This window comes from Neomonachus schauinslandi, chromosome 15, assembly GCF_002201575.2.
Source record: "Neomonachus schauinslandi chromosome 15, ASM220157v2, whole genome shotgun sequence".
Taxonomy (NCBI): Eukaryota; Metazoa; Chordata; class Mammalia; order Carnivora; family Phocidae; genus Neomonachus; species Neomonachus schauinslandi.
Window position 1 is genome coordinate 34,874,960 of NC_058417.1, and position 27,409 is coordinate 34,902,368.

The following is a 27,409-nucleotide window of genomic DNA, read 5'->3' on the forward strand; positions in this document are numbered from 1 at the left end:
TCAACGGACACGTAGGGTGTTTTGATTTACAACCCCCCCCCCCCCCCAGCTACAATGCTGCAATGGACATCTTTCTGAGTTCCTCTGTCTGAGCTTTTCTGAAGGCTCATTCCCAGAAGTGGAACTGCTGGGTCATGTGCATTTTCAATTTGAACGGCTACCCAGTGCCAGGCAGAGTGCCCGACACATAGTAGGAGCTTTGTAACGTTCCGTGGCAGGAAAGGATGCTGCTAGATTGCCCTCCAGAGTCACACTATTTCCCCTCCCACCAACAAGCAGAGAGACCTAGAACGGCAGCAATGCTGGGTTTCAGGGTGACCACTGACTATCTCTCCAGCCGCTCTGCTGCTGTGGGGGGCTGAAAGGCCTCATGCCATCTTTGATGAAAAGAAGGTGGCGTCCAAGCTGAAGGGGATCCTCCTCCGGGTCTGCAAAGCCCATTGCTTAACGTCCTCCCACCCAGGTGGGTGTTTCCCCAGCGAGGGCAGCATCAGCCCTGGGACTTCTCTACCTGGGGACAGCCACACTTGCACAAAGCAGACCTATCTTCCTTCTGCTCCCCCAGATCAATCCCTGAAACTCAAGGGAAACTTCTCGTGACTGTGCTCATTCTCCTAACTGCCAACTCTGACAAGATATTGTCCCTAACTACTGTTGCCCCTCTGGAGCTCTGTCCCCAGCCCCAGCCAGGCAGCCCCTGTTCCTAGCATCTTCAGGGCTGGCTGTGCCATTTCCCTGCCCCTGGCCCTGCCACCTGCCTGGGTCGTGATACTCTAAGGCTGGGTATTATTAAGAGAGTGCTGGAGGAGGCATTCCCACCCGCACAGAGGGCCAGTCCTACCTCCGATCTTCCCAGGAGCTTCGGCCCGTGTTGTTGCTGTGCCCCCTGTCTGGGAAGGAAGGCTGGGCTGGTGGCATTCGTGGGCTGCAGGGGAGCAGGGCAAAGGCAGGGTCATGGTGGAGGAGCCCAGCCCTGCCTGAGCCCCAAGACACCAGCATGGTGAGGGGGTCTCTCATTCTGTGTTCCCCATGCAAGTCCCCCAGCTCCACACTTTGCTGCAGGCCCCATGGGGACTGATGCCCCCATGAAGACTCTCTCCCGTCATTCAACAGTGAATGCTTCTTTCCTCTTAGGGGTTAACCCCACAGATGAGCTCGGGTGGGAGTGCCCGGAACCAGAAGGGGCTGGAAGAGTAGGGAGAATCTGTCCTTCCCTCTCCTCCCTCCAGGAGACTCCAGGGTGGGGCAGATCAAGGTCTCCGGAGGTCCTGCCCCATAGATGGCCAGCCTCCCCCACACCCCTCTCCTTTGCCCCCTTCCCACCGCCATGGTGAGAAAGGCAGGGAGCTAAGCTCCACATCCCCTGGGCAGAGCAGTGGGAGGATGGGATGGGGAAGAAAAGAACAGTCACTCTCACACCATCCCCAGTTCCCCGTCCAGGCTCTTTAGCACCCTGAGCCCTGAGTCTGGGTCAAAGCATCTGCAAAGATTCTCTCCCAGAGGGTGGTTCACAGATGTACCGTCTGCCCAGGCTCATCATCAACACATCAATGGTGGGATTTTGGGTGCAGTGACCTACCCCCCGCCACCCCTCCACCATCCCCCAGCAGCGCCTGGGCTCACTCCCCATTACCTCCCCACACAGCCAGAGGCAGACTCGCAAGTGACAATCAGCTAAAATTTAGTGAGGACACATGTTGGGGGGGGTACAATGGGGTCTTCTCTATTCAGGTAGACCTCAGAGCCCATGCAGTCCAATCTCCCACGGAACAGGAGTGTCCTCTAGAATATCTCGGAGCTGGCTGTCCAGTCAAGATGTGTATACCCCATAGAAACAGGGTTCTCAGAGCAGCCCATTCCACCGTCAGGCACCTCGGGTGTTGACATGTTCCTCCTGGCAGCCTCTGACGTGGATGGGGTGGGGGTGGGGGGGACGCTGACCCTCCAGACCAGCTCTCAGGACGAGAGCAGCTGGGGTGGAACCGGGACAGGAAAAGCAATAAGTTAAAACCAAGAACAGCCCGAGACATGGCAGGATGGGTGGGGGCATCACAGGGGTCCCAAGTCTCTGGCTTAATGGAGGCGGCGTTGGAGAGGAGGGGCTGACACTGAAGTTGCAGGCAGGTGGGGGCTCAGAAGGCTGGGTTATCGATGCCCCTCGGCTGTCGGTGCATCCCAGCATATTCTTCAGGACTGAAGCTGTAGGGAGGGGGCGGCTCCGTGGGGGGCAGGACAGGCTTCAGAATAATCTGCAGGGAAAAGAGGGGACACAGAGACTTTTCAGGGCCCGGCACCAGCCATCACCCCCCAAGCGCTGGCTGGACAGGGGCGACCCAACGGTGGCTGCAGAGCCCTCTCTAGGTCCGGAGGCCTGGTGTAAGGAGGTGTAACTGTTACCTGTTGCTCGAAAAATCTGGACAATAGGGAGGTAGGGCCAGCTGAGGAACAGAGCAAGGAGTGGGACGGGGACACCCACCTCGCTGTAGGGGGGCGGGGGCTCAGAGGTGGGCGTCCTGACCCTCTCTGGGGGGGCAATGGAGGGCGGCTCCGGGGGCCCCTGGTGATCCACTGGGGGGTCCTGCTCCTGATCTCCACAGCTGCGACAGAACCGCTTAGCCAGGCAGCAGATGCACAAAAGGGGTAGGATGATGAGGAGGGTGATGACGAAGATCCTGGGATGAGGAACCACCGACATCTCCCTGAGTCCCTGGGCTGTCCCCACCGCCCCTCCCACCCCAACCTAGACCAGCCCTTGGGCAGGAAGTCCCGGTAACCCCCCCCCCGCCCCCCCCCCTGCCCTCGGACGAGTGTGGAGTGTGCCGGACGAGCCGGCCCTGGGCTCACCTCAGGGGACCCGAGAAGAGCTCATATTCTTGGCAGCAGTTGTCACCACAGCATTTGAATCCTTTGGGGCAGGTGCTGGGGGGGGGTGGGGGTGGGCAAAGAGGGTCTGTTGGTCCCAAGGTGGCAAGAAGATCCCAGCCTCCCCCAAACTCACCCATATCCTCAGGGCAGGAGCCACGCCCCCGCAGGGTGGGGCGTAGGGGCCCTCCTTGGGCCCTGTGGGCGAGCTGGGGCTGGGACCCAGGAGCTGGATTCTAGGCTCATCTCACTGCTTGTGCCAAGTTACACTCCTTTCTGGGTCTCACTCTCCTCATCTATGAAATGGGTGTAATGAATGTCCTGTCGACTTCACTGGGCAGGTGTGGGCGCGGCGTGTTGCAGTGGCTGCAAGAGCCCTCGAAGGAGATGGACAGGGAGGGGAGCAGTGGGAGCTAACTCGAGGGGGCCTTGGTTGGCGCCCGTGGACTAAGAGGTGGGAAGGAGAGGGTGTTCCTGGAACATCCAGGGCTGACTTGATGGAAACATTCGTCTGCTCAGGGACCACCCCCCTCAGCCCCTCCTCATCGCGCTCAGGCCTTTTGGCATTTATTTATTTATTTATTTATTATTTATTTATTTATTTTTCGCCTTTTGGCATTTATATATTAAGATCGACACAGGCCGTTTGCACGCCCCACCCCCCGGAGGGGTACCCTCGGAGGAGAGACGCCTGAGACCCAGAGGGCCGAAAGAGGGGCGGGGATTAGACTTCAGACACGCCCACAAGTGCGGCTCCGTCCCGCTCGGCTGGAGGAAGTGGGCGGGGAGTGGGGGAGTGGGAAAACCTCCTCCGCTAGAAAGGCAGTGGTGACTTTCTGCACCTCCCCCATGAAGGCAGACAAGGAAGGATTTGGGGTGTCTCCTCCCCAGACTGGACGTTATAGCCCAAATCCCAGACTTACAAGAAGAGTCCACATTTGGCTGCAGCCTGTGGAAGAAAAGAGGCAGAGGTTAGGGGGGTCATAAACCAGGGGGGCGGCATCTCTACCCACCTGTAGCCCCGGTACCTGAGAGCCTGCAAAGGGTTCCCAATGGCCCAGCATCCTCCCCTGAGCCTGCTGTCCACCTCACTCCAGGTCTGTGACTGGAGCCCCAGCTGACACCGGGCGCCCCCCAGCTCTCCTTTCTCTCCGCACACCAGCTCACCCCCAGACCTGTAAGCTCACGCTTCTGACCACTCCTCCAGTCTATCTCCTTTCCATGCCTCACCTACAATCAGGGACACCAGCAACTCTCTCCTGCTCACCCCAATCACTCCCCATACCTCAGGCAAGTTCCTATCCAGCAAATCTGATCATCCAAAAATTAGTTGGAGGCCCCCTTCAGTGGCTCCCTGGTGCCTGGACCCCCAGCGACCAGCCTCTTCCCCCTTGCCCTCTTGCACACGCACCCCCTGGGAGTTCCCTGAACACTCCTGGCTGTTTTACACCTATGTGCAAGGGCAGGCCCTCTTCCTCCTGCCTTCATCCTTCATGGTTTGCCAAACCCCCATTCATCTTTTGGATCTCTGCCTGGGGTGGGGTGGGTGGGTTCCTTGCTCTTGGGAGCCACCCAGACTCTCCTCTCCGGGCCCAGCTTCACCCTCCCTCCCTTCCTCTTCTGCACCAGTTCTGCAGGGAATCTAGGGTACTGGTCCAGAATTTAACCGGATGAATAGCAATGATGTGTATAAGCCCTGCTTGGAACATTCTTACCCCAGGTATCTGCAAGGCTGGCGCCCGCCCCTCCCTCTCTGCCCATCTTACTGAGAACTACATCTACTCCCCCACAGCACCCTTCACCACGCTTTTCTGCAGCTCCTACCCACATCTAGCATACTGTATGTTTCCCTTTGTCTTGTTCATTGTCTGTCTCATCAGAAGAATGTAAACTCCAGGAAGGCAGGCATTTTTGTCTGTCATCACTGGTGAAAAACCCAACCACCACAATATTTGCAGAATGAATGAAAGAGCATTCGCTGATTACCCGGTTTCATTTTCTCCCAGACAGTGGGGTGAGGGGTCTGGGGTGGGAATGCAGGGGTGGGAACACGGGAGGGAATGGGAGGTTACCTGTCACTCCGCCCCAGCCTCGGGGGACGAACAACGGCCGCCTAAGAATAAGATCCCAACTTTGGCAAGACTACCACGTCTTCATACCTTCACTTGAAATAACTCAATCACCTCTCAATTACTAACAACAGTAAAGCCAAGAAAACCTACGACGACAGCCAGTAACAGGTGGGCTGATTCCGCTCCACCTGGAAGCCTCCCTGCCACAAGCCTTAGCCCCTGGGGACTAGAGCAGGAATGAACCCCCGAAACCTGGCCCGGCAAGGGTGGGAGCTTCACAGCACACGGAGGCAACTGCAGAGACGGGGACAGGCCAAGGGGTCCAGGCACTCAGGGGCACCCTCTTCCCCCTCCAGATTCCAGACCCCGTCTCTCCCCGCTCTCCAGGCCCCCAACTAAGAAGGACTGAAAACGAACAGCTTCAATAAATTAATCCTGAGTTGTGCTGTTTGGGAGGGTTGATCTCCAAAATTCTCTTCCCCCGCTTTAACTGGGGGGTGGTCTTGTCTGCGGTGGCTCAGTCTGAGTTTTATTGAGCGTCCGTGTGGTCTTATTGAGCGTCCGTGTGGTCATGGAGAACCGCAGCTTACTGACCCGTGCAGCAGGGATATATCAGCACCTGCCGCCTGAAGTCGCTGGGAGCAATCAAGAGGATGCTCAGCTTAGTGCTGGCACCACCAGCTTGCCTAGTGGCTGAGGAGTAGCGCCAAGGCTTCGGGGGCAGAGTCCCGTGAGGCAACACAGTCGTGTGACTGTGCCCTGTTCTGGGGAGGGGGCCCGGGATGTCGCATTCTTTTTTTTTTTTTTTTAAAGATTTTATTTATTTATTTGACAGAGAGATACACAGCGAGAGAGGGAACACAAGCAGGGGGAGTGGGAGAGGGAGAAGCAGGCTTCCCGCTGAGCAGGGAGCCCGATGTGGGACTCGATCTCAGGACCCCGGGATCACGACCTGAGCCGAAGGCAGACGCTTAACGACTGAGCCACCCAGGTGCCCTTTTTTTAAGATTTTATTTATTTGACAGAGAGAGACACAGCGAGAGAGGGAACACAAGCAGGGGGAGTGGGAGAGGGAGAAGCAGGCTTCCCGCCGAGCAGGGAGCCCATTGCAGGGCTCGATCCCAGGACCCTGGGACCATGACCTGAGCCGAAGGCGGACGCTTAACGACTGAGCCACCCAGGCGCCCGGGATGTCGCATTCTTAAACAGAAGGGAAAATTCCCTGTTCTAGGCCCATGTGAGTTGCCAGCATGATCTCCCGTCCCAGGACTGGACAGATCTCCCCCAACATTTTGAGAGTTTAATGGAGGAACGGGAGGAATGAGGGGGCGCATAAAGCCTGCGCCCCGGTGAGAATCATGGACTTCAGAGGTCAACCCAGCCTTGGGTCAAGCAGCCAGATCAAATCCTGCACAGGCTGGAATCCTACTCCCACTCCCAGGAGGCGTGGAAGGAGCCTTCTCTCCCCTAAGGCACAAGCTGAGACACAGTCTCAGAGAGGGCCAGAGCTTCCTCCAAGGTCACCCAGCACTGGAGGAACAGAGTTAGGGTGACAGGCTGGTCAGGTGTCCAGCCCTCAGTCCCCGCTAGTCCCCGCTTTCTGACGCAGCGGGAAGAAGCGGGAAGGACGAGCCCAGGCTAATAGGAGGGTCAAAGTCCCCACTCACAGAGAGGCACTAGGTGTCAGATGGTGGTGGGCGGGGGCCGGGTCCCTACAAGGCCCCCCCGCAGGCGTAAGAACCCAGGCCTTCTCGGGGCCTCCCTCCGCCGCCCCCACCTCCACCTCCCCGGCAAAAAGAGAAAGGAAGTCGCTAATTGCGTACGGTCACGAGGAAATCCTGACAATGGAAGGTGGTGACCGAGCTCCAGAAGTAGGCCCCTGACCCACAAGGGTAGGGCCCTGAAAGTTCTATAGCTTTACCTCCCAAGCACTCACCTGTTGGGGGCCGGCCAGCAGGCCGAGCAGCAAGGTGGGTACGAGGCCGGGGACCCAGGTGTCGGACATCCTGGCACGGGGGCCAAGGAGCTTCCGTGTGTAGGGGGAGGAGGGGAGAGGCGGGGCCGCGACCTCTCCCACGTCTCTCCACCTATGGGGCCCCGCCTCGGGATGGGGGCGGAGCTTATGCACCCGCGAGGGGCCGGACTGGGGGCGGGAGGGGGGGGGGGGGGGGGGGGGGGAGAGGGGAAAAGATCGGCATTGGGTCTAGGGAGTTGGGAGGTAGAAGAGATTAACTGGTAAAAAAAAAAAAACAAAAAAACGTGGGGTCAGTTCTAGAGCTACTCCTTGCCAGTACCCGCTCCTCCACCCTTAAGGGGCCTCGGGCTTTAGGGAGGCAGTGCTGCGCCGGGCCGGGAATGGGGTGGCGGGCGCTGAGGGAAAGGATGCGGGCAGAGCGAGCCGCCCACTGCAAGCCCCTTCCCATCTGGGCTTGCGGGGCACTGTGGTTGAGGGAGAGGGAGGGGGAGGCCCGGGAGTGGATTGAGGGCATTGTACGGGGGAGGGGGGGGGTCACCTTTTTTTTTTTTTGGCCAAGAAGAGAGGGACCGGCGGCCTGGTTGATTTCAGGAGCACAGCATTAGTACATTCGTGTCCCCCCCCCCCCCCAGGGTCCCCTGCAATCCTGGGAGGATGTGTTGGTACACTGCCTCCATTTGACTCTAGGGGAAATTAAGGCCCAGGGTTCAGAGACTTGCCCCCTGGCTCGGCAGCTGGGGGAAAAGCGGAAGCTAGGCGAGCAGGGGCGCGGCCGAGCGGGCCCATCCGGATTCCTGGAAAGACCCCGCGGAGGCGGTCCCAGCTGGGAGGGCCGGATTCCGACCCTCGGCGGCCGCGCCCCAGCGCTCCGGGCGCGCTGTGCTTCCCGGATCCGGCCGGCAGGTGGCAGCATCGCCCAACGCCGGATTCCCACGGAGCCGGGCGGCGCGGCGACGGGACCTGGGGCCGGGTCTCCCCGCGCTCCCGCTGGGGGAGGGAGCTGGCTGGTGCGCGGGGTGGAAGGCCGCCTCGGGGCGGGGGGGGGGGGGCATAGGCGCCGGGCGAGAGCCAGATGCCCAGACACGGAGGAGACGTGTGGGCCCCGTGCCGGAGCTGGAGAGATGGAGCCCGGACCCCTGGGAAGGGGACGCAGGGGAGATGGTGGGTGGGGTGCTGCTCCCGGCCCGGGGAGACAGGGGAGGGCTCCCGGAGAGGCTCAGCAACCAGCTGGTTAGGCGTCTCTTGCCGCGTCTCAAATCTGACTTTGCCACTGAAAAAGATCCCCAACTTAGTAGGGATGGACCGACTTCCTCCTCTGGCTGTCTTTTCTTTTTCTCTCACCGCTTTCTGTTTATCTCTGTCTTCGTCTCTGGCTTGTGTAACCTCTCCTTGTCTCTCCCCATTCCTCCCGGTCCGTCCTCCTGTTTGTTCTCCCCATCGCTGTGTCCACGCGGTTCCTCTCCATCTGCGTGTTTGCTTGTTTTCCCTTCTCTGTTGTGAATCACTGTCTCCCTTGGAGTCTGTTTCTCTCTGTGTGTGTTTCTATTTCCTTTGTCTCTGATTTGGTCCTGTGTCTCCCTGACTGAATTTCTCACCGACTCCCTGGTCTCTCTCTGTTCCTCTTTCCCTGTCTCTGTTTCTCATTATCTGTTGGCCCTTTTTTTGCCCCTAAGGACAGAATCTTCCATTCTCCTGATCCAAGTGAAATCAGTGTCTGGCCGCACAAAATGGCCTCTATTTCCAGTTCCTGGTGACTCTGAGTTTGGAGAAGGTCATGGGCATCTCTTCCCTCCTGCCCATGCAGCTGGCTCTGGCCCCAGCTGGCCCTTCTCCCAAGGGGGTTAAAACAGAGAGTGCTGGAACCTTCTCCCAGCAACACCCACACTGCTGTCTCCTTGGTGAGGCTGCTGCTGACTTGGGCTTCCCTCCTGCCCCTGCCCTGTCGCACCAACACCCATGGCTGGGATCCCCTGCCACCCTGCGCAGACCTGCAGTCCTACAGAGGCGTGGCCTTTAGGGGAGAGGAAGATGGGTGAGCTTAGGGGAAGAGGGTATCTTGGGGAGTGAAATGATGGAGCTGAGAAGGGGATGGAGGAGTTTGAGGGGTGGACGTGGAAGGCGGGGAGGACTGACGAGGTGAAGGGACCAGGCAGGTGCCAGGGCCCTGAGGAGGGGCAGGTGGAGGGCAGGAGGCTGGCATTACTCCCCTCCGGCTCTCTGGCACCCACCTGACACAGATCTGTTGTCCGTTGCCAGACAAAACACAGGATACCCAGTTAGACTGGAGTTTCAGATAAACTGAATAATGTTTTAGTATGAATATATTAAATATTCCCACGCAATATTTGGAACATACTTACACTAAAATTTATGTGTTTCTTATCTGGAATTCGAATGTAACTAGGTGTACTGTATTTTTATTTGTTAAACCTGGCAACCCTACCCATGTTCCTAAAAATGTCATAGATGCAGACATTTGAGAACAGCTACTCCATGCCCTGTCCCACATCTCCCCAGGGGGAGAGGGAGGCTCACGGGGCAGAGTCCAGAGAGCCCCTGGCACCTGCCTCTTGGTCCCCAGTTTTTTTTCGTGACACCAACCTGCCTTTCTCTGCGCCTTCCTGCAATTGGGGACAGGGTGAGGGACCTGGAGGTGGGCGGTCCCAGCTCACTCAGGCCAAGAACACCAAACCTCACTGTCAACATCCATCGTGGCTCCCGGGGCCCCAGCATTCTTGCTGGGTGAGGTCGGGGTGGGGGGCACCGTGGGGACCCAGGCCGAGGAGACAGGGGACGTTCTTGTCCGGAGGCAGGGAGTTCCTGCACAGGGACACCAACTTCTGTCCGACACTGAATCTGGCTACGGAGGGAAGTGTGAGTATGCACGGACGTGTGTGCTTAGGCACGTGGGAGGGGAGGCCCAGGGGCCTCAGGCAGTCCGTGGGTCCCTCTAGATTCCGCGCCAGATTCCATCTGGGGTTTCCCAAGAGCAGCGAAGTCGGCATGTCTTCATACTCGCTAGCTGCCTCCCCATTCGCCCAGTCGCTGAAGACCGGAGAACGAGCCGATTGTCTGCATCCTATGAGGGCCCAGCTGCAAGGGTCCTGGAGGTCAGCTGGTCCACTTGCTCCCTTCTCAGAGAAGCCACGCAGGGCCCGGAGGGGTGGGAAGGCCAAGTCACAGGGGATGCTGGCGCTGAGTCAGGACCAGAACCATGCAGGCCTCACGACCCCACGCCCACAGGCAGCCTCGGAGGATGCCGCGGTGGAGGGAGGGACTCCTCACAGGGGGTTGGGGGGGGAGGTCTGCCCAGTCCTGAGTGAGCGGAAGAGCCAGGCCGAATTCTGTGCCTCTCAGGCCCTCCCCGGCGCTGTGGTGGACGCTGATATCCATAATGACTTATGGCCGTGGGGCTGGATCTTTCTTTTCAAAGTCCGAGGAATGCTGTTCTGCCTCAGCCCCGCTCTGCATACAGGGAGGGACAGTGTTGTGTTGGTTAAGCGTGTCCCTTACTGCGGTGCGCTGTGTGATCTTAGTCAAGAAACTCACCCTCTCTCTGCCTCTTAGACCCTCTGTGGAGGGGGTTGGGGGTGGAGAACACCACCTCCTTCGTCACAGGGGGTCATCGTGAGGATGACATAAACTGTCCAGTGTTGACATACGGTGATGGTAAATAAATGTTAGCTTAATCATAACAAGCAATAAATGTTTAACTCCCGGCAGAGGAAAGGGGCCCAAAGCTCCTTCTCTCCATTTCACGCTGAGGCTGAGTGAGGTGCCCAGGAGTGATGGGCCTTGCTTCCGTCTGAGACCCTCTCTCTGGATGGGCCCCTGCAGCGCAGCCCCCTCTGCTGTGCCTGAAGTGAGTCTGGGCCCCACGCAAGGGCCAGGTAAGAGAGGGCAGGGCCCGTGACTTGCCTCAGAGAGCGACCTGGTGTCAGGGAGCCACGGGGGACCGGTTGTGGCGGTGGTGCTGGGACCAGAGATTTGAGCAATTCTCTCTGTTCCCAGCTGTCCCCCGCTTCTCCGCTTCTGCTCTCCCCCTGCTGGCTGAGCACTGCCTGCGTTGGCTTCCTGGCGGGTGCCCCCCTCTCCCTCGGGCTCAGAGCCTGGGCGGACTACGCCTGTGCTTGTCACAGGTGTCTCCCCTGTCACCGCCTTCATGCACAGTGGCTCCCCCACCTGCCTTGCAGTGGGTGCTCTCTGTGTCCTGCCAGCCACCCAGCAGACCCCTGCGGCCCCCCCTCTTGCCCTTCTTCCCCCTGCGTGGGCAGTTCTCCCCACCTAGAACGCCTGTCCCCAGGCCCCTCCCTGAAACCTAAGAAATTCTCACACATTCTTCAGTGTGAGAGGCTCAGCTCAAATACCATCTCCTCCAGAAAGCCTTCCAGGATTCAGATCTTCACACCCAGGCCTTTCCTCTGGGCCTCTCGGCTGGCCCTGGGCCATTCTCCCTAGATGTGTATACATGTTCTAGTGTTCTCACCAGGCTGAGGGGGCTGGCCCAGTTCTGATTCATCTTTCATTTCCCCATGACGCTTTGTCTCAAGTAAACACTGACTCTGTTGTCACTGAATTGAAACTGGTTGGGGGCCTCCCAGGGTCGGGGGCCTCCCAGGGCCAGGGGCCAGATTTCTCTGAGGGGATAGGGAATGAATTCTCAAAATCCTTGGTTGGGTGGGGGGCTCTCATTTTGGGGAGGGGGGGGTTGTCCCAGGCTCACTGGGCTTCTCATCTCCACCGGCTGTGTGTTTTGGGGGAATCCATCTCTTCTGCTTCCCGCCCCCGCTCAAGTGGACACATACCCTCTAAGTGAGTAAGATGTCTCCCTAGGGATCGAGCAACTCCTACGGAGCGAGCTGCAAGGAATGCTTGGCTCACTGTCCACCTTCCAGGAGGAGGCAGGATGCATGTTGGGTTGCCAACAGGAATTCTTGGCCATGGGACCAGGATCTGAGCCTCCTTCCCAGCACTGCTTTGGAAACTGAAGTCCACCGGTCCCTCACTCATTCTCGGGGTGATGGGCACGGGGTGGGGAGGTGACTTCTAGAGTTGATCCCAAGTCTGAGCCACCAACCTGTGGGTCAGGAGGGTGGAGGGAGGCGGGCCACCTGACAGTTAACGCTGCAGTGAGCTTATTATCCTAATGAGCGGCTGGAGGAGCTCCACTAACACTCACCTTCCCAGAGGCTTAGCAGAGACAAAAAACGGCATTTGGGAGCCATTATCCTTCCAAAGTGTGGGGGGGGGGAGGTTGATCTAGCGGGCTGGCAGCTGGAGCAGAGCCGCTGAGCCCCAGGTGGGAGCGGCTGAGGCCAGATCACCACCCCCCACCCCCCCACCCCCTGCCAGCCCTGGTCCCCTCTCTCTGGGGCTCCTTCTCCCCAAGGCTTCCCTGCCCTTCCCCTTCTCGGCAGCCCCACTCCCACCCCCAGCCTTGTGTTGACTGTTGTAGAGCCCTGTAGCCAGAGGGGAAAAATCCCCTAGTTGGGAATCCCCTAGTATCTCCCACTTTCTAGCTCTGCTCTAGTTGACCCCTTGATAGAGGACCCTCCTGCACCCTGCTTGTGGGTGCCTTTGTGTCAGATCCAGATGTTACGGGGGATTGTAGTCAGACTTCAGAAGAACTTCCCAGTCCCAAAGAAGCTGGGAGTTCCGGCGGCCAGGGGAAAGAGGAGCCCCTCCGCGGGCTGGGCGCATCGGCGGGAGAGCCTCTCGTGGGTCTGGGGGCTCAGGCTGAAGTGCAGAGAAGACACGGCTTGAGAGACCCCTGAAGCGGATCACTTCTTAGGGACCTGGGGGTCAGGCAAAGAATGAGGGCGAGCAGAGGGGCGGCGGAAGGGAGGTGGGCAGAGATCACATTCTTCCGCAAGCCATAGCTCCTCTCAGTAGCCACATCATCTGGCCCCCGGCCCAGGGCAGACTTGGCCCCAGCTGTGTGCGCGCACCCATGTGTGGGCGCGTGCAGTGGGTCTGCCTGTGTGTACAACATGCATGCGCACGCGGGTATGCACCCCTCCCCGCCTCCCCTGCTGATGTGGTGGCCCCCCTCCCCGCCTTATCACCAGGCCAGCCGTTAGGGGGCGGCCTCCAGGATCCCCCTCACCCCAGTGGCCCTGTTAGCACCTCCTCCCTCCCTTGTTAGCGCCTCCCTGCCCCTCTTCCGCCTGCGGCCCCTGCCATCCCTGGAGAGAGGCCCCATGGCTTGCAGCCCAGTTCTCGTCTTCCCACTCCTCTTGGGCTGCTATTTCCCTTCTTCTCCCAACGCTGAAGCCCCCTGCCCTCTCCATCCTCTCTCATCCACGTGGAGAGGTCCCTTCCCCGAACAGGGGAGCTGGGGGATGAAGTCAGGGCCCCGACAGTGGAGGCCGCCCTCCTCCTCCAGGCTGTGCCACCCCGGGAGTCCGGCGGCCGGTCCCGCCTGCTGGGTGCAAAGGGGCAAGTTTGGGAGGGAGCCCGGTTCTAGGGGCCAATGCTAAGCCCGGGTGCCCGTGGTGCCCCCCTCCCCAGGGCCAATGCCCAGCCTGTCTGCAGCACTGGGGGAGGTGGAGAGGGGGTAGGAGCGTCGTCCTCCTCGGTCCCGGGGCTCCGGGCCGGCTGTGGCCCAGCTGAGCCCGGGCTGCTGAGTGGGACAGGGTGGTCCTGCGCCCGGAGCCAGGCTGTCAGGCCGCCAGGACTGCAGGTTTCCTCTACTGAAGGGCCCCTTCCTGGCCGGCTTTGATGTGTCTGCGAGGTTAGCGAAGGATGTTTGGCTTCAGGGCCCAGCGCCAGGATAAACTCCCTCTGCCTGCTGGGCCAAACCGCTGCCTCCTCACTGCCCCGCTCGCCTGCCTCCCCCAGCCTGGGGCCTGCCTCCCCCAAGGCCAGCGCCGCCCTGCCTGCCCAGTGCAGTGGGCACCAAGGGGCCGAGGGGCCTGAAGCTTAGGAGAGAGCTGGTGGTTGCTGAGACTGGCACTGGGGGGGCTTGCCTGCCTGCTAGGTGATCGGGCCCGGCCCAGGTCGGGATGGGGGGGCCGGACCCCAGCTTCTGTGAGGGGTGGGAGTGAAATGCAGTTTGGGGGAGGGGTGTCCACGTGGAGCTGGCTGCACAGGCTTCAGCGCTTCCAGATGTGCTGAGGCTCCAGATGTGGGGATGACTCAGCCCGGAAGGGGGAGGGGTGAGGGGTCCCGGGGGGGGGGGGGGGATGACAAGCAGGGGGCAGTGAAGCCCCCCCAGCAACTGCCAGTTCCTGCTCCCCTTCCTCTGGAGCCCCCAGACTCGGCTCTGGAGCTGCCCGGAGCTGCCCGGTGTGCAACCTGTGTGCAGATGGTGAGAGGAGAGAATGAGGCTCCAGGGCAAGAGGCCCAGCTAGGAGGTCGCCCAGAGACCCCGAGACAGAGGCAGAAGCGGGGGGGGGGGCAGTCAGGGGGGAGAGGGTGGGTAGAGGAGGTGGGGGGAAGGAGAGAGATGGGGGAGAGGCAGGGAGAAGCTCAGGACTGAAATGTTAGACCCCTCTTGGCTCATTTGGGGGTGTGGTGCTGGGAGGAGGTGTGTGTGTGTGTGTGTGTGTGTGTGACCTCACTGCTGGAGTGTAGGTTCTATGAGGGGTAGGGGGTATCGGGGTGAGCATCATGTGTCTGACACCTGCAAGCTGTATTTGTGAGCTGAGTATTAGAAGACCCCGTGCATGCCGGGTGCGGTGGGCTGTGGGGCCTGGTCTCTATGGTCTGTGTGATGGAGAGAGAACATGGAGACGGTATCTGCGTGGTGACTGGCGGGGCGGGGCACGGGGACGGTGTGTGCTTAAGTGAAGCTCCATGTGCCTTTGGGTGTGGTGGGTGGGCCAGTCCCTCGGAGCTGGGGAGTCAGGAGGCGTCCAGGCACACCGGAGCAGGGCTCCAAAGTCCTGGGGCTTCCTCCACCTCCTCCGGCCTTCCCACTCCCTGGGCCCCTGCCTGGCCGGTGAGACCATCTCTTGCAGTACAGAGCGGCCGCTGAGCTTTGGGGGGGGCTAGCGCCCCAGGTTTGCAGCTGTGCTGATGTGCCTCCCTGCACACCGCCTCCCCCCCACCCCCCGCTCCGCAGCGCTGGCCTCCTTTCTGGCCTCCAGGTGGGTCCGCTGGCCGAGCCTCCGGCCGCTCGCTGAGAGCCCCACTTGTGTCAGCCGCCCATGCCAGAGTAAACAGGGCACTAAGTGTCTGGGCACTGCCTCTCCGCTCCAGGCTCTGCTGAGGGTTGGGTTGCCTCCTCCAGCTGAATGGCAGGTCCGATGCCCCAGGCCCTGTAAACAGGGTGCTCTGGGCAGGTAGGGGTTATGGGGACCTGATGAGCGGCCGGATGATCAAGTTTAATAGCGAGACGACATGTTAGCCCCTATAAGGCGGGGGTGGGGGGGGGCTCTTGTAACTGGCACCCACCACGCTGTAGGAGTCCTCACCCCTCCCAGGCAGCACTGGTGGAATCTTCTATTCCCCACCCCCTCCCTCGCCTACCCGCTCCTCTAGGATCTCAGCACAGTTCTTGGCACCCATTTTATTTGTGAATGCAAATATCCCCTCAGGGGTGGCCCCCTGGCCCGCTCCTTTTGTGCTGTTCTGTTTGCTCTCTTCTCAGTCCGTGGGTGAGCCCTGTCCCCTAAATCACATGCATGAGGTATGAACTTGGATGTGTACCTGATCCTCCAGACACAGCCGTACCACACTCACCGCCCGAACCCTGGGCCATCTCACTCTCTCCTCCTGGGACTCAGGCCTGCAAGCCAGCTCCTCTGGGGTGGGTTCTCCTGGCCTCCCCACTTCCTTACCCCCCTCGGCCCCCTCCTTCAGCACCCATCCCCTCCCCTCCTCTGGGGTTGAGGCTAAGGGTGAGAGGGGGCACTTATGTACCTGTCCACCTTCGCAACTCACTGCTGCCCCCACCTGCAGGGCAATGGAGAGGCAGGAGAAGCCTCAGCCGCACGAAGCCCTCTGAGGGGCAGGCAGTGGGGGTGGAAGGGAGGGAGCCCAGGGCAGGGGTGGGGCAGGGAGGAGCAGCAGGAGAGTCTCCGTCCTGGGCAGCCTGGAGGCCCCTCACCCACCCTCCTGTAGAGCAGGGCAGAGGGGCCCAGGGGGGCAGGGGCCAGGCATCCAGGCCCACAGGGGCCACGCAGGAGAGGCCGGGTGCTGCCGGTGCCTGCCCTGTCCTCCCGGCCTCCGTGTTGTCACGCACCTTGGCGTTTCTGGGTCTGTGTCTTTCCTTCCTTCTGTTCCTCTGTGTGTGCACATCTCTCTCTATCTCCCACTTTCTTCTCGAGTTCCTTTTCTCTTGCCTTTTCCTCCCCTCCCTTCTCTGTACTCCTTGAGAGGAGCAGCTCCAAACCGGAGCTGAGTTCCCAGAATGGCAGGTGGCTTTTCCAGGGAGGTCCTTGGCCTTGCCCTGTGGTCTCAAAATAACCATGTCCAGCTTCCCACTTTCTTTGCCCAGCCCCCCCACCAGGATCCCCCAGTGCTTGGGGTCCTTGGAGCCAGAGCAGTCTTGTCCTTGCCAGGTTGGGGTGGGGGAAGGGGTTGCCCATCTTCAGAACTGCTCACTTGGCAACCAGGCAGTGAAGGCACCTCTCTCTCTCTCTCTCTCTCTCTCTCTCTCTCTCTCTCTCTCTCATTCCTGAGAAACCTCCATTCAGGGAGAGTGCAGTCTGGGCCCCATTCCTGGGTGACCAGATGCCCAGTGTGCCCAAGATCCAGATCTATGCCCTTGCTTGGGTGTAATTGTTAGCAGCACCCCCAAAGTATCCTGACAGGGACTATAAATGATATCCCCATGCCTGGTCAGACCCTGGGGAGTCTCACAGCCTCCCCCACCCACTTCAACCTCCTGGGAGAGCTGTGTAGCCTGCTTGGGCCTCACCCACCCAACGACAGCAGGGCCAGACAGCAAAGAGGGGAGCTGTATAAATAGCCATTTTGGGGGGAGGCCCCCAGCATTGGGCAGGGTGGATCTACTTGCTGGAGAGGGAAAAAGGAGAGTTGTGGTTGCCCCTAGGCAGCATGTAATTTAAGATTTATTTTGGGGCACTCTCTACAGCTTGGGTGGGGCTGAGGTTAATTTAAGGGTTTAATGGGGTGGGGGGTTAGAGGGGAGTGGGGAGAGAAGCCTTCCCCCTCAGGCCTGTCTGGGAATAGGGGCTCCTTTCCAAGATTGCTGCCACCCTCGGATCCTGGGTCCGTCTGCAGAGCCCTCCCTGGACCCCTTGCACCTGCTAGCCGGAGCTCGGGCTCATGGGCCTCAGCGCTCCTCGAGCCACTAGGCACCCAGAGCAGGGCAGCTGAAGGAAGGGGTGACGGCAGCAGTTAGCACGTGAGTGCTGCCTGCCGAGAGGGCCCTGCTGGGGGCTCGTGGGGCTGGGAAAGCAGCCCGTCCTGGCAGCTCAGCTCCTGCTCCCTGATGCTCCCTTCTCTGTCCTTCCTCAGGGGTGCGGGGCTCCCGGTGTGATGGATGGAGGAGTCACGAGCTCTGCCCGCACAGAGCCCTGGGTCACAGGCTCAACTCCCAGTGGCCGGTCATTATTGTCTTTGCAACCCCTATCATGATCTTCATTTTTAGTCTGTATTTGTTTATGGCTTTAGAGTCTGTGTCTCATCCTGGAACTTAAACTCTGGCCCTGCAGTGTCTTCAGCACTTGCCTGGCACTGAGTAGGAGCACAATAACTACTTCCCGAATGAATGGATGGATGGATGGATGGATGGATGGAGAAGGAGGGAAACAGCGCCAGGTCGGAGAGCCCCAGGTCAAGATGCAGCAGTGGACACGGTCGGAGGTCTCCCTTGGTACCCCACACCCCCGTGCTCTGGCCCCTCCAGCTCACAGCCTCCTGTCCCCTCTTTGGGGCCAGCAGCCACCCTGAGCTGCGGGCTGCCGTGCAAACGTGGGCCCCTTTCCACGTGGGCCCCTTTCCACGTGCGCACCCTTTACTCAGCCTCCCCTCCTCCTGTGGTTCCTTTTGCTGCCATGGCCACTTGACCAAATTCTGCTAGTCCTTTCAGGCCCCGGGCAGAGTCAGTCACCTTTTCTGTGAAGTCTGCTAGGGTCCCTCCGCTGGATCCAAACCCCCATAGCTTGTTCTCTGGGCCTCTCCTCTCAATCTGCATGGGCCCACTGGGGTTATCGCTCCTCTCTCCTTTAGGCCAGAAGCCCCTGGGGGCCAGGCTGGCCTGGAGCTGTCCTGGAGCCTGGCAGCCCACCAGGGTTTAATCTTGGAGACTGTGAGCCACCCAGGAGGCCAGAGGTGGGGTGTGTGCTCCTCTCCGGCCCAGCTTCTGGATCTGGGTGATTCTCTGGTGAGAGGTGTACGTGATGGTGTATACTGTTCTTATTGTTGGTGGTGGTAGTGGGTGAATTCAGGAACCAGGGATGGCAGCCAGGACCCAAGTGGGGAAGGGGGGGGCATTGAATTCCTCTTAGAAAGATGTGGAGCCTTGGGTCAGAGAGAAGGAGTGAGGTGGAAGAGGGCACCTGGGGAAGAGTGAGGGGCAATGAAGGGTGGGGTAGGCTGGGGGATGGAGAGGATGGGAGATCTGGAAACAGAGAGTTGGGGAGGCTGGGGTCAGGGAGAAGGCATGACCAAGGCTCTGAAAAAGGCAAAGGCTTCTTGGTCCCTAGACCGTGTGTCCCTTCTCAGGCCTCAGCCTGCTTTACCTCTGTGGCCGTCGACATTGTTGGCCTTTAAGAAGACCTCCTCCTTTCGGGGCTTTGGGGGCCCCCTCCTCTCCTGGTTTCCCGCCTCCCTCTCTGGCTACTCCTTCTCCAGCTCCTCAGCAGACTCTGTCTTCTCTGTCTTCCCTTGGGCTTGAGCCTGGCCTCCTCTCTGCACTTTCTCCAGGGGCCCTTCACACCTCCAGCTGCCTGGTGAGCAGCCCCACTTGGATGCTGCGCAGGTGTATCCAAGTCCCCACGTTGGGCAGAAAACCGCCCGGCCAGATGTTCAAACCAGAAAGCCAGGAGCCAGCCCTTATCCCTCTGCCCATCTGTCACCGAGTCCTGTGACTTCTGCCTCCTAAATCAATCTGGCTTCCTCTTTCCACCTTGCCGCCACCGGCCTGGGCCTAGCTGCTGTCATCTCCCACCTGGCCCTCTGGTGGCAACCTCCTAGGGGCCGTCCCTCCTCCATTCTGATCACTTTCCAGCCAGTCCTCCTGAAATCTTCCTGAATGCATATTTGATCATGTCATCTGACCCCCCACCACCCTAAGCACTCCTGCATCTCCCTCCTCCCCTGCTCCCTCCCCCTGCTCTCCCCCTGCAGCCTCTACACCTGCAGCTTCTGTACTGGGGTCTCTCTCATGCTGGGCCCTTGCAGGGGCTGCTCCCGAGGCCAGCCACGCTCCCCCTCAGGGCTCCAATCCGGGAAGTCTTTCCTGATGCTCTGCTCCCCGAGCTCAGGTCAGGACTGCTCTCCCAGGGGCGGCTGCAGCATGGAGCTCCCCCGCCCCCAACACACAGCATTGAGTGCATGGCACTGCACTGCACTCCTTGCTTCCAGAAGCTCTCCTGGGGCAGAGACCATCACTGCCCACGACAAGGCCGGGCACAGGCTCGTGGAGGCCCAGGAATTGCTTGTCGGTGGGACATTCATTCAGGGGAGGCTGACAGGGCAAGAAGGACAAAGGCAGAGGGCTTCCTCGCAGAGCGGGGCCGTGAGGCAGTGGGGTGGGGGAGCTCCCAGGACCTGGCGATGAGCAGGAGGCCTTGGTTGGGGTGCTGGCCCTGGGGTCCAAGGGGAGGCTGCCCTGGGACTGTGCTGCTTGTCGTGTGGAAACGGACCTCCTTGGGAGACATGAGACTCAGCAGAGGGCTCCCGCTCTGGGCCTCTGCCACCCAGGATGGGCCGAGGCTGCCCACCTCACCCAGAAGCATCTTCAGCCTGGGGTCCGAACAAACTGGCCACACACAGATATGCCCAGTGTCTCCTCCTACTTTGAGGCCAGGTCCGGGGGGTGGGGTGGGGGGAGATGCTGCTCCCTGGCGTCGTGGACAGTCCCAAGTGGAGATCTTTTCTGAGAACTTGTAAAAAAATTCAGAGGCCATTTTACTCCCTACCCCATGCTATGTCCTTGTATGTTTTAATACGAAAATAATGCTTTAAATCACTTACCACTGAGGGGGGAAACGGACACTCTGGGGAGATGAGGCAAATGATCAGGCCTGAGCTGTTCTTGCCCTCTTCGTGGGTTTGGCAAGAGTGCAGACCAGGAGCTGTGGCCCAGGTCCTAAGCCCTGCTCTGCACGCACTGAGCATGTCTGCAGCGCTCACACAGTGGGCGGTGGGCCGGTCACGCGTTGGCTGAAGACCGTGGCCACCATTCAGTGGGGCAGTGGGTGTGAAGACCCGGTGATTCACACATGGAACCTTGGGTGCCAGGCTGGCCTTCTCCAGGCCCCCTCAGGGACCCGCAGAAGCAGAAGGGCGCATGTAAGCCCGTGCTCCTGGCCTGCCCCCCACCCCAGCTTCCAGGGAGCAGGCTGGGGGCTGGGGGTCCAGGCAGCGGCCGCCCCCTCGCCGGCTGGAGGAAAGGGTGAGCTCACCCTCTGGCCCCGGCAGAAGAGAGCGGGTAGGAGAATAATTAAAATGCCAGAGGTTAGGAGGTGAAGTTACAATGGAAAGAATGAAGCCCAGCTTTGCCGCCACTCGCTGCCGGCTCTCCCACCCCACTCCCTCTGCCAAGCCCACATTTGATTTTTATTTCGGGAGCCGCCAGCGCAGCACTTGGGGGGAACTGAGAAACCGCACTCCTGCGGGCCCTGCCACGTCTGGAGCTGGGGCCCGCGCAGGGGAGGGGCTCCTGGGGCCCCAAGGAAGAGCCTGGAGGACCCTCACCCCCAGGACCCACGAGGCACAGGGGAGGGCAGCAAGTGGGGCAGGATTGGGACTGGGAGGCAAGGAGTGGAGACCCTGAAAGAGTGAAGGATATTCCTTCCTGTTTTCATTGGCCTTTGCCCCTTCACTTCACTCATTTGCAACTGAGGGAGAAAAAAAATCCTCCAGCCTCTAGGCTGTCTCCCTCCTTGTTCCAACTTTTGCCCCCCACCCCAACTCTGGGGATGTCCAATCTGTTGACATGTAAGTAGATATGGAAGAGCTCTCCCCCCCATCTTGTTCCTCATGACTTGCTGTGTGATCCTGGGGAAGTTACTATCCCTCTCTGGACCTCAGTTTCATCTGTGAAATGGGAGGGTAGGTAAGATAAGCAGGTTGGTGTCCAGAGGCCCGGGCACTGTCTTCCGCAGGCCATCCTCTCCCGGGCCCATCTTATCTGCCCCCTCCAGGGACTGGGGAAGTGGGGAAGCTGCTGGCCCATCCTCTGAAGAGCACTGAGCCCCTTCTTCCTGTAGACGGGAGCCTCGGGGGCCAACTCACATTTTCCTGCTCTCGGCTTTCTCTACCACCCGTAATACACTCCAGATGGTTTCTCCATCCGAAAGCCGAAAGCCGAGGCAGCAGATTCCAGAGGGAAAGTGGTTGGGCTCCTCTCTGTCCCCTTTCCATCAGGCTGGAGAGGGGGCCTGGGTGAGGGACAGGGGTGGCTGGAAAAATGGAGTGGGGAGTGGGGGTGGCGCTAGCTCCACAAGAGGAGGGTGGGAGATCTCCCTGGGCTCCTCTCTGCCAGATAAGGCGCTGGGGTCAGTGGGAGAGACTGAGAGGCTGCGTGGAGGCTGGGGCGCAGCCCAAAGCACCTCGTGGCTTCCCGCAGGTTCTTTCCCCGATGGGGCAGCCCACCAAGAGCTGTTCAGGGGGCTCTGGGCCCCGGGGAGGAAGGCTTTCCAGGGTTTCCAGTGCTGGGGAAAGAACACCAACCAATGAGCCAGACACAAATCCTGACTCTGCCACTTCGAGGCCCTGCAAACCTTGACTTCCTAGAGCCTCCGTTTCCTCCCCTATAAAATGGGGATGACTAATGCTGCTTGGTGTGGTCGTGAAGGTGACATGGCTCATGGACCGAAAGGCTTCCCAAGTCTCCAGGTGGCCAGACGTGCCCAAGGGCTGCCTGGGGGACCCTCTGAGCACACAGCTTGCCTCCCCCTTAGGAAAAAGCCCTGGACTATCCTGACCAGGCGCCCTCTTGCTGCAGCTGCCCAGTGGTTCCTTCTAGGACCCCAAGGGGACTTTAAGTCACCCTTTGGAGGCTGTTTTGGCGATAAGCCTGGGGAGAGGGTACTATGGGCCTGAGGCTGAACCCGAGCCAGGGCTGGCCTCTTCCCAGTCCCCACCCCCTCCACCTCAGCCTTGTAGGACTGAAGCCTGGGCCTGGAGAGCCACGTAGAACAAGGGGGCTGAGAAGGGGGAGCAGTGTCTCCCAGCCAGGCCCCGCCTGCCCCTCAATGTCCCAGCCACGCTCTAGCCTTCTCCTCTCCGCCTCAGCTGTACCAAGGGGAGTGCTTCGATTTTTCCACCAGAAGAGCCAAGAGCAAATGGGAAACAAATCCAGCCTGGTCCCCCTGCCTGACCCGTGGGGGATGGAGGGAGGCAGAGAGAAAGCCCCCAGCCCCTTCCCTACCGCCACTCCTATCTCCCCACCCAGGACACTGGGCTGCTCCAGGATCCTGGGGCCAAAGGCCTAACTAAGGAGGGGAGGAGAGAGGTGGGGAGGGACCCTCACTTCCCCACACCCACCATGAGGCAGAAAGTTGGGCTCACACTCTCGCTGCCCCCCCTCCCCGCCCTGGAAAAGAATGAGAAAAGAGGCCACCTCTTCACTTCCCATTCTGAGGCTGTACATTGGGACAAGTATCAGAGGGGAAGGGACAGTTACTGCTCTCAGGTGCTCCCTGTCTAGACAAAGAGATGGGACTTCCAAGCCCCCTTTCCAATTAATAACCTCCCCCAGGTTCTTCCCCTCATTGAGCTCCCTCCTGCCCCCAAGCTCCCCTCCCTCCCTGACACCCCCCTCACTGAGTCGCTCTCCCCTCACTGCATCCTGTTCCCTCTCCCTCCTTCCCCCACCCTGGGCTACCCTTCTCTGCAGGGAGCTTACCTCAGCCACTCCAGGAAACAGCAGCCCCACAGAGACGCACAGAGATGCAGGCAGGGTCCCAGCCAAAGTCCTGGACACCTGGGAGGCCTGAGCCTTTCCTCTCCTCACCCTATGAGGTGGTCCCCTCTCCTGGCCAAAGCCCGCCTCCCTGGGGCTCAGGGCCCCGCACTCCTGCCCCCACTCTCCTCCCTGGTTCTCCGGGTGCTGCCCACATCTCCCACTGGACGGGCTTCCTTCCCATCTGCCCACAAACACAGGCTAGTGTCTCTCACCACCCTGCGCTCCTGAACCCTCACATCACCTTCCTGGCCCTCTCCTCCCTTGTCAGCACACTTCTTATAAGGGCTGTCTCAGTGGCTAGTGAGCTCACTCCTCAACCTGCTCCAATCTGGCTTACCTTTGGGAACCTGGAAGGGACTCTGTCTGCAGAAGGAAATGAAGTTCTCTGTGGAAGAAGATGACATCAACTGGAGCCCCTACAACCTGTCACACACAACGTCCACCTTTCGATAAAAGACTACCAGGCCGCTGTCTTCCTCCTCCTCCTCCTTGCCCTCCTCTTTCTTTTCCTCTTCCCTTCGGTTCCCTTCCCTTCAAGAACAATTCCATCCAGAAGACTTTAGATAGGCCAAGCAAGGTAGATGTCCCTGGGCGTGGGAGTGGGGATGGGGAATGCAGTGGTCCAACAATGGTTTTAGAGCTCAAGTGAAGTAAGGAGGGCTTCTCTGCTTGGGGGGACAGCCAGAGCAGGACCAGCAGTGAGGCAGGGGAGAGAGAGAGAAAGAGAGAGAGAGAAAAAGAAGAGAGTCAAAGCTCAATCATGCAAGCAGATAGCCTCACCCAGATGTCAGAGCTCAAGCAGAAAAAGGAAGGCATCCAAGGAGGAAGGCAACCTGGAGTGAGATGTTAAAGCCCAAACAAGATAAGGAAGATATCCACGTGGGGGCCAGCTCTGTGAGGGAGATTGGTTGGACCCTGAAGGGGCATTTGACCAAGGTAGTGGCCAAGCACCGAGAAGGGGAGTCCACAGGGAATGAGAAGGGCATCCCTGAAAAGGGGGGGGGGGAGGGCATCCAAAGGCGGTGGGATGTCAGAGCCTGTTGAGGTGAAGAGCACGTCCATGTGGGGGAGAGGGTGGTGGTGGTGGCCTGGGGCAGAGTGTTGGAGCCCAGGAGGGCTCAGGAGGGGTCCGCATAAGGAGCAGGAGCAATGGGCCATTGGTTACCCATAGTGGGACCAATCCAATAAGGAAATCTATTGAGGGAATGAGCCATGTTTCTCAACGTTGGCAAAGGATGTTAGAAATATAGGAAGGGAGAAAACTAGAATGAACCCTACGATGTAATGTAGAATGATGTAAGTGTGTATATAGGTGTTTATGTTGTGTGTGTCAATGCATGTATATTTATGTATATACATGCATATATTTCCTAGCTTCTTCACCCACTGAGAGGGCTTGGGAGCAGTGACATCTTAATAATAATGAGCATAGCTAGCACCTGAGTCTTAATTTCTTTCCTTTTTTTTAACTGAAGTATAGTTGACACACAAAGTTAACATTAGTTTCAGGTGTACAACACAGTGATTCAACAACTCTATACATTATGCTATGCTCGAGTCTTGATTTCTAAATACCACTGTCCACCAGAAGAAACCAGGACTCCTTTCAGGAAATGGCTGATTACAGGGCTGGGGCAAGGAAAGTACAAGACAGCCTGAATCATCTTGTGCCAGAAAATAAAGAAGTACTCAGAAATGATTAAATAGAGCTACCATATGACCCAGCAATTCCATTTCTAAGCATATCCAAGAGAAATAAAACCACATGTCCACACAAAGACTTGTGCAGGAATGTTTACAGCAACACTGTTCGTAACAGTCAAAAGGTGGAAACAGCTCAGATGCCCATCAACTGATGAAAACAAACAAAACATGGTATATCCATACAATGGAGTATTATTCAGCCATAAAGAAGAATAGAATAATTACACATGCTATACCTTGGGTGAGCCTTGAAAACATTATGCTAAGTGAAAAAAAGCCAGTCACAAAACACCACATATTATATGATTCCATTCACAGGAAAGTCCAGAATAGGGAGCTGTATAGAGACAGAAAGTAGATTAGTGGTTGCCTAGGGCTGAAGTGGGGACAGGAGGATATGAGGAAGATGGCTAAAGATTACAAGGTTTACTTTTGAGACAATGAAACTGTTCTAAAATTGACGGTGGTGATGGCGGCACACATCTGCGAATGTACTAAAAACCACTGAATTGTACACTTTAAATGGGTGAATTGTATGGTATGTGAATTATACTCAATAAAGCTCTTCTAAAAATAAGTACTCAAAGAATGATGGAGACATGTCAAAAGAGTATAGAAGCCAGCTGGAAAGGACTTTCATTGGCTGGATATGGTGCTTTTGAGCACCAAAATAATTAACGATATGAATAGATTCTAACTTATTGAATAAAATGGGAATCCATGACTCCATACTGACATAAATAAATGAATACATGGGAGGTCTGTTGAGGAATGAGATATTTACACATTCTCAAAGTACTTTCCTACAAAATATTTATCAATTGTAAAGGGAAAAGGGTAACTTTACAGTGGAGAAGGCTGGCAGACACCAACTTAATCAAGTAGTCAAAGTGAACATCACAGTAATGGGACAAATGACAATCATGCACTACCCAAAGGGTGCAATGGGAGAGAGACGTAGTATCATTTCTGCGACATTCCTACATGAAATGCTCAAGCTGAATTTAATCATGAGGAAACATTGGACAAGTCCAAGTTAAGAGACGGTCTACAAAACAATGGGGACCTATAATCTACAAGAGTGTCATCAAAGTTAAGGAGGGACTGAAACACCATTCCAAATTGAAGGAAACTAGAAATATCTGAGAACCACGTGTAACATGTGATTCTGTCCCGGATCCTTTTGCTACAAGGACATTATTGGGATCACTGGTGAAACGTGAATGGGAGGTGTGGGTTGGATGGTAGTAATGTTCCAGTGTTAATTTCCTGACTTTGATGATGGCATTGTGGTTATCCAGGAGAATGTCCTTCTTCATAGGAATCACACACTGAAGTGTTTGGGAGATGGTGGCAACTTACTCCCAGATGAGTCAGGGAAATAGTTTTTTGTACTATATTAAGGACCATTCTATAAGTTTGAGATTGCTTCAAATTAAATAAAATTATCACGTATGTGAAGAAACTGGACTAATGCCTGAAACCTAAGAGAAAAACAGATCATAGAAAATACAACCTCACAGGAGATCCAGATGTTGGAGTTATCAGACACAGTTTGTTTGTTGTTGTTGTTGTTATTTTTCAATTCTGAGCTCAGATCAAATGTAGAAACCTTCACAGTTATAAAGGTCAGTAGTAAATCCTTTTCATCATTGCTCAGAACTGATTAGCCTTTTATATACACACATTCCACCCCCAATTCTCATTCAACCATCAGCAAGTCCTCAGTTTTCCACTGTCATCTTTACAAACACACACCCCCCCCACAGACATAAGCCTTATTGTTTTAAATTACTTTATATATTTGCTTCTCAGAACTCCAGAGATCATGTATTAGGTAGACTGGAAGGTCTTCTGATGCTCAAATTTGGCTATTTTCATACGATACATTTTTAAAATAAGATTATACTGTGTAACAAAATGGATAAAAAGCTGTAGGGTTTCATAAAAGAAATGGGATTAATGAACAATAAAGAATCAAATGGAATTCTAGAATGGAAAAGATACAATAACTAAAATTAAGAATTTATTACACAGATCTAAAGGCATTGTAGATGGAGCAAAAGAGAGAATTGGTGAGCTGGAAGAGAGTTCAGTAGGAAATACCTAGATTGAAGCACAGACAGAAAATAAAAAAGATGGAGAACACAGAAAATAACACTAATGTTACATGCAACACAATAAAAGTTCTAACATATGTTTCTGGAGTACCCAAAAAGGAGAAGAGAGAGATAATGGGGTAGAAATAATATTACTGGCCAAAATATACTAGCCAAAAATACTCTATACTTGACATAAGAATCAAACTAAATAAGGTAATTACAAAGAAATCATACTCAGGCACATTTGTAGCTAACTTGCTAAAAATTAAAAACAGAGATAAATTTTAAGAGGCACATTACTTCAAGGAAACAACCCTAAGACTGACAAATTGAAGAGATGAAACATACACAATCTAAATGTGTTTTGAATATAGTTTGAACAGATGGGATTAACAGCATATTAGACATTGCAGAAGAAGAGATTGGTAGACTTGGAGCCATATGATGACATATCCATGGAATGTTTCTGAAAGGAAGCACAGAGAGAAAAAAAAAGAAGCACACGGAAAACATAAGAGAACCAGTGACCTATGAGAGGCTATCAAGTGCTCTAACATACTTATAGTGGAAGTGCTGAAAGAGAGGGGAAAATGGAAAAATAGTGACCCCAAATTTTCCAAATCTGACAAAAACTAGAAACAAAGAT

General features: G+C 57.0%; 1 protein-coding gene and 2 non-coding genes across 3 annotated transcripts; all 3 read right to left on the reverse strand.

Moving 5' to 3' along the window:
• Window positions 1–1,684: 1,684 nt before the first annotated feature.
• TMEM92 (transmembrane protein 92) lies at window positions 1,685–7,012 on the reverse strand. The gene is made up of 5 exons (XM_021704389.1): window positions 6,871–7,012; window positions 3,786–3,811; window positions 2,845–2,919; window positions 2,477–2,672; window positions 1,685–2,249 (listed from the first exon to the last, which is right to left on the reverse strand). The coding sequence occupies exons 1-5, from the start codon at window positions 6,937–6,939 to the stop codon at window positions 2,133–2,135; spliced, it is 483 nt and encodes a 160-aa protein (XP_021560064.1). The 5' UTR covers window positions 6,940–7,012; the 3' UTR covers window positions 1,685–2,132.
• Window positions 7,013–26,249: 19,237 nt separating this feature from the next.
• On the reverse strand, window positions 26,250–26,319 carry LOC123326793. The gene has a single exon (XR_006541334.1). It is a non-coding gene; the product is annotated as a small nucleolar RNA U2-30 (small nucleolar RNA).
• A 151-nt stretch (window positions 26,320–26,470) lies between these two features.
• LOC123326795 lies at window positions 26,471–26,548 on the reverse strand. Its single transcript, XR_006541336.1, has one exon. It is a non-coding gene; the product is annotated as a small nucleolar RNA U2-19 (small nucleolar RNA).
• Window positions 26,549–27,409: the final 861 nt, after the last annotated feature.

Bases quoted from the DNA above. Each gene is read 5' to 3' on its own strand.
- TMEM92 (XM_021704389.1), bottom strand. From the start codon at position 6,939: ATGTCCGACACCTGGGTCCCCGGCCTCGTACCCACCTTGCTGCTCGGC. The intron at 2,920-3,785 runs GTAAGTCTGGGA...ACCCCCCCCCAG, and splicing joins GCCAAATGTGGACTCTTCTT to CACCTGCCCCAAAGGATTCA. The intron at 2,250-2,476 runs GTGGGTGTCCCC...TTTTCCCTGCAG, and splicing joins CCCCGCCCCCCTACAGCGAG to ATTATTCTGAAGCCTGTCCT.